The following is a 6,000-nucleotide window of genomic DNA, read 5'->3' as shown; positions in this document are numbered from 1 at the left end:
CTCATGGGAATGATCCCATTTAAGCCAACAGCTTGGCAGAGTATTCTCAATTAAAACATATTCTGAGGAGAAAGCATTAGATAATATTAATAAGCAGGGCACATTGCACAGGCTGAGTTTACACGGGAGTTCAGGGCAATGCCAGTGTCACAGCAGCTAAAGCCAGGCCTGCAAAGCTTTCTGCCCAGGTTGCAGGAGATTTTACACAGCTCCATCTCCAGAATTTGGCTGCAGCTGTATTTTGCTGCGTGGCCCCCCAAGCAAAGGTCTCATCTATTAAGTGGCCTTTACTCTGCATTTCAGTACCTCCCAATTTGCATGTTGCTGTTCCATTATCCTTAACAACTGAATGTAATAAATGTTGTGTATAATTTGTAATGATCACACACAGCTTTGAAAAATAACATTGAACTGTTTATTTTTGAGGTCCTTAAAGATGGAAAAAATTATTTTTTCAAGGCTAATTTACCTCTCCTGGAAAAAAAATCTAAACAGCTGAGCAATAAGATCCTTTGCTATTTTGCCATGATGTGATCCTGAATATAAGCCAGGTTGGGATGACATCACAGGACATAATGAACACTCAGCTTTGACATAATGAAGGTCTATTATTTTATGAAGAAAGATTTTCTGGGGTTTAAGAAATAAAATGATTAGAAAACTATGTGCTCTGCAGGAGGTAATGAGATTAGCTCAACACATGGTCCTGCAGAGCTAGAACTACTCCAGACACAAGAAAGACTCAGCCATTCAGTGGAAATTTCAGGGTACAATTAAACTGCTCTAAGGTCAGATAAGGGCTGTGTCTTTGCTTCGCCATGAAAAAGAAATCAGTTGATAAAATCTCAAGGGATCATGTCAATGCAAGCTTCAAAGCAATGAACAATATAAACCCAGTTTTCTTGTTATGAATGGTAAATGTTTACTTACTTTAGCAAAGGCCTTGGAAAATAAAAACCATACAGGAAACTGCTCGTAAAGTGTGTGTGAAAGGAACAGCCGGTGGATCTTGTTACAGGACTGAAAGGAAGATAAATTAATGCACTGTAAAATGGAGGCTGACTCCTGACCTGTGAGGATGCTGGTGTATCCATCCAGTTCTCTCTGTCACAAATCTGTACAGGAGCTGGCTTGGAGCAACTTGAGTCCAAGCCCATTCTACTGGAGTGGAAAGAAATCACAGGTTTTAGCATGGGTTGGCTCAGGGCCCATCTGCTTGTTCACAGCCCAGTGCCTGGTTAGTCACAGGTCTCTTGAGAGAGGAAAACTGTGGTGTAATGGACCCTGGGACCTACATTAGCTCATAAAATGCTTAAGGTGTGTTTTTCTCATTTTTTATTGCTACTATGTGCAGTTCCCTTTCCAGGTCAGTTGGTCTCCCGTCTCTCACCAGTAAAGGGGAAAGAGTTTCCTTCTGACAGCAGTAAAGGTCTGTAGAGAACATAAAGCTGAGAGGATGGATGGTCTAGAGGATGGCAGGCAGCTCTGGGATTTAAAACCCACTCCTCAGTCCCCGGTTTTATGTTCTTGCTGTCACTAACTCTCAGCTGTAGCGGTTCATCCCTCCCTGAAGATGTTAAATGCATTTATTTTCATGGTTACCTCTTTGAAGTGCTCAGATGTGATTGCAATGGGCATCACGCACAGAACAAAGGACCAGAGGAAAAAGGAGAAGCCAAGATATGTCTCTGGCAGAGGAATAGAACCAGAGCTGAAGGCAGAGCTGCGGGTGTCCAGCTCTCACATAGAATATCCTGAGTTGGAAGGGACCCACAAGGATCATCGAAGTCCAACTCTTACCCATGACCAGGACTATAGCAAGATTCACACCATGTGCCCGAGAGCATTGTTTGAACACTTACTGAGCTCTGCCAGGCTTGGTGCCGGGACCACTGCCCTGGGGAGCCTGTTACAGTGCCCGACCACCCTCAGGGTGAAGAACCTTTTCCTAACACCCACCCTAACCCTCCCCCGACACGGCTTCACGCCCTTTCCTCCCACGTTCCTCCCCGGGAACTGGCGACGGGCATGAGCATGAGTTTGCACGTCCCTTCGCGTCCTACTCAGTGCAAACAAACCCCTCCTCTGCGCCGCGCCCGGAGGGATGTGGAGCAGGAGCGAACTCCCTTTACAGCAGGGGAATGAGGGGACATTGCAGCGGGGGGCTGTGAGGACACGGGCAGCGCAGAGCAGAAGCGGCTCCCATGCCCTCGGAGCTCGGGGCGGTGCGGGAGCCCCGGGACAGCCCCGGCGGGGGCGGGTCGGGGGCGGGCCGGGGCCGCCCCATCAGTGGCGCGTCTCGCCGCCGCTTTAAATGATTTGGGGGCCAGGGGCGGCGGGGCTGCCGCTGCTGCGGGTGCTGGCGGAGCTGCCGCGGCCGCTCCATCCTCCCTTTTCCCCCCGGCAGCGCGATGGGAGCGGGGCCGGCGCTCCTGTGCCCGTTCCTGTGCTGGGCTCTGGCGAGCGCGGCCGCGGAGCCGCGGCTGCAGCGGGGCATGTGAGTGTGCCGGGGGTCTGGGGGCTCGGGAAGGGGACAGCACCACCGGGACACGCCGCCTTTGTCCCTGCGGGCGGGTCCTGCGGCCACAAAGAAAGTTTGGGTGGGAGCGCCCCAACTCAGCGCGGTCCCCGCAGCGCAGGGCGCTGACCCGCGGAGCTGCTTTGGGTGGGCACTTGCGAGGCTGCCCGGGCGGGCTTTCCTTTGATGTGGGATCTGAAGGGAGCACCAGGGAGCGCGTCGGCATCCCCGGGTCTGCTCCTGCCTTCCCGTTTAACGAGCGAGAGCAGAGCTGAGCCCTGCGAGGGGCACGCTGAGCTCTACCGGGAGGAGAGCAGCTGGAGGGAGATCAGAGTAGCAAATGTGAATCGAGGAGGGGAGAGCAGAGTAACAAATGTGAATGCAGGAGGGAAGAAAAGAGACGGGGTGCGGGAGGGGTGGGAGCGCGGGGAGCATCCTCCCGCAGCGGTGAGCGCACACAAAGGAACCGGGGCCACATGTGTGCGGGAGCGGGGGGAAGTTTCTGTGAGGTGTTTTTGCATGGCGTGAGCAACAAATGGCCTTTGTTGCAAATGCGGCGTAACATTTGTGTCTAGATGTAATTTTCTGATCAAATTCCAAACCAGGGTAGCCGGCAGCGTGCGCAAAATCTGTGGTTAAACTTTGTGCTCGTCGAAATTGAACGTTTCTGGAAACTGTTTCCTGCTTTGTGTACCTTTTCTCTACAAGGCTCTTCTTGTGTTTTTAAGGAATGTCGTGTCCCCTGCTTCCCCCTCAAAGCAACCTGACAACAGTCTTCAGTCTATGTATACCCTAATTTCTGACCTCTTCCTGTTTTGGTTTTTTTTTGGGTTTTTTTGGGTTTTTTTTTTACTTCATCAACTTCATCCCACCCTTTCATGATTTGCTTTCGATGTAGTTATTTCTTCTGTCAGAAAATCGAGATTTCCAAGCCTATTGCTCTTTGGTTTTCTATGCAATACCATGTAAATATGTATTCAGCAGAAGTGCTTTTAAGGTGGTTTATATTACTCCATTTTGCTGGAGCACAAAGTATCCATCACAGTGTTTAGAGAAGTTAAGTTCATTCTGTGGTAAAGCATTTTCCTTTGTTAAAAGTGCTCTGTGTTTCTTTCAGACGTCCTCTTGCTCTCTTTCTGAGCAATTACTCTATTAGGAGGAAGAATAGCATTGGCCTACATTAATCTGTTTGCATTTGACATCAGTAATAACTATGATTCTGCACTTTTGAAGCTGGAGGTGCTGTTAGCTGTGATTTGCCTCCAAACAATTTTTGTTTGCTTTTACCTTTTTCAAGATAGTGTCACTGAAAGAATGCAGGAAACGTTCCCTTCTGGAAATGGTGCTGTGTGAGGATGGGCTGAAGTCACTGGGAGCAGCAGTGCACTGTTTGCCAGCAGCAATCACAAACACCCACCCAGACCCACAGACCTGTGGCAGAGCCTTGAGTGCTTCTCCCAAGAGGCATATTCCTGAAATTGCTGCAATTCTTACTGCTTTCCCTGAGCTGTGGCAAGAATAAGTATTGCTCCAAACTTATTTTATGCTATTTAGGGACTTTGCCTTCGATGTAAACAGAAATACTCAGTCATGACTCCTTAGCCTGCCAGCTTTCACCAAGAAACAGTGGAATGTCCAAGAGGACTCTTCATGAATTGTCTTTTTTTAGTAATTCTGGTTTGTTCTTTTGACATTGGTCATCTGCAGTCAATGGAATAAGAACAACAAATGTATCCCTTGGAACACAGCACTCTGAGTATGTTCTTTGCTGTTATTTTGATTGAGATCTTATGTGGCTGAGGCTATACAGGATATTCTTCATAATTGTTTTTGTTCTGCTGCTAACTTGAGTGCTCGCTCCTAGCTAGAAATGCGAGGGATCTGTGTAGATGTTGGTGTTCTGCTTCCAAGCCCCCTGAGGAGATTTAATGTAGAACAGATTACAGGATGACTGGTTATTTCCATCAACTACATTTCCAGACAATTAGCCCTTGATGATCTTGTGTTAGAACTTTGGAGAACACTGGAAGGACCAGAGAACAAATATGCCATTTTCGTTGGAAAGCATATTTGGGCCTCGAAACGAGGAGTAACCATCTCTTATCATAAAAAGCACATTTTTAACAGAGAGCTCTGTAGTCCAAAACTGGGGTATGTAATGACAGTGTAGATGTCAAGTGTGGTTATCCAGCATTGGGTTCACTCTCAGCATCATGCTTCACGGAATTCTGGGATGGTTGTGGGAAATGGGAAGTGAGAGTAGTGGGCTTGAGTTGCAGGAATAGGAGCTAAGAGGAGAGGGTTTGAGCTGCTGTCAGAAGTGGTAAATCCTCTTTTAGAGAAATATTCCACTAGGAGTTTGAACAGTACAAATATCTGCTCATAGTTAGTGGTATAGGACAGAGCAAGAGGCAGGAGTGGTTATGAGGTATGTGCAAGGAACCTCCTTTGTGCAATAAATATTACCTTCCATGGTTAGGACTGGGCTCAAGAATGAATTCCCAGGTGACAGGAGTGAGGACTTCTTTGAAAAAGCCATGAGATAAGCTTTGTTCCTGGCTTTTCTGAGCCCCTTGACTCTCTCTGTGGTTTTGCAGGTCCAGGATGACATCTGAAGGGGCTGCTTTGGTCTTAGAGGAGTCAGTCACAATCTTGCAATAAAACTGTTTTGTTTAGGGTTTTTCTTTACTGCTCACATTTTGCAGCTGCATATTTTCACTTTATCCATAAACAAGTAAATCTGGTCGCATTCCAAGGAGCACCTGGATGTAGAGCTGAATTCCTGGCTGAGTAACTGTTTTCCAGCTTCCTTCAATTCTATGGGGCACTGTAGGATTTCTTGTGTTTCTCCAGATAAATCACATTCCCAAAAGCAAAATCTTCCATTCAGATGTTTATCTGCACTTGCAGCACTCCAGGAAGCTTGGCCTTTCAGCTGTACCAGTTGTTGGGCTGGAATGATACAGGACTATCCTTGCCCCAGGTCTCACTGCAAACAGATGTGGCTGTGGGCGCTACTTCCAAGTGACATAAATAAAAATTTCTTTTAAGGAATAATTAAGAAAAAGGTGAAGTCCACTTTTTTTTGAGGGCTGGAACATATTTCAGGTTAAACTGCTGCTCTTGTACAAAGCATTTCCATACGAAGAGATGCCTCTGGGTTTTGATTGCTACAGTGAAACAAATTGCACGTCAGTTTGAATGTTGGAATGCAATGCAGAAAACAAAGAAACACAAATGCTTCTATGAAGTATTTGGTGATACAGCTTGAACTTGGAGCCTGGAGTTGTGTCATAATACTGTCTAAATGATGTGAAAAGTAGGTTGTGTAGTAATTTCTTGGTGAGAAATTATCTCAGTGTATTAGCCAATACACTGTATTTTCACCTGTGGTGATGCCAATTTGCAGGTGTGAGGAAAGTTTGTATTCCCAGCATTAAATAGGGGCTTAAAGTATTTCTAGTTTGGTGTTGTTTTTGTTT

General features: G+C 46.8%; 1 protein-coding gene across 1 annotated transcript in view; it reads left to right on the top strand.

The window, feature by feature from the left end:
* The first annotated feature begins 2,229 nt into the window (after window positions 1-2,229).
* The window catches only part of LOC113994350 (multiple epidermal growth factor-like domains protein 6), a 194,091-nt gene continuing 190,320 nt past the window's right edge, over window positions 2,230-6,000 (top strand). The window contains exon 1 of the mRNA XM_027733287.2: window positions 2,230-2,497. Coding sequence (XP_027589088.2) covers window positions 2,412-2,497 — 86 coding nt within the window. The 5' untranslated portion in view covers window positions 2,230-2,411. The remainder of the gene's footprint in view (window positions 2,498-6,000) is intronic.

The sequence above is a fragment of the Pipra filicauda genome, unplaced genomic scaffold, assembly GCF_003945595.2.
Source record: "Pipra filicauda isolate LSUMZ 115617 unplaced genomic scaffold, ASM394559v2 scaffold244_size1468961_pilon, whole genome shotgun sequence".
NCBI classification, from domain to species: Eukaryota; Metazoa; Chordata; class Aves; order Passeriformes; family Pipridae; genus Pipra; species Pipra filicauda.
The sequence above is the reverse complement of the archived record's forward strand: the minus strand, read 5'-3'. Positions and strand labels throughout refer to the sequence as shown.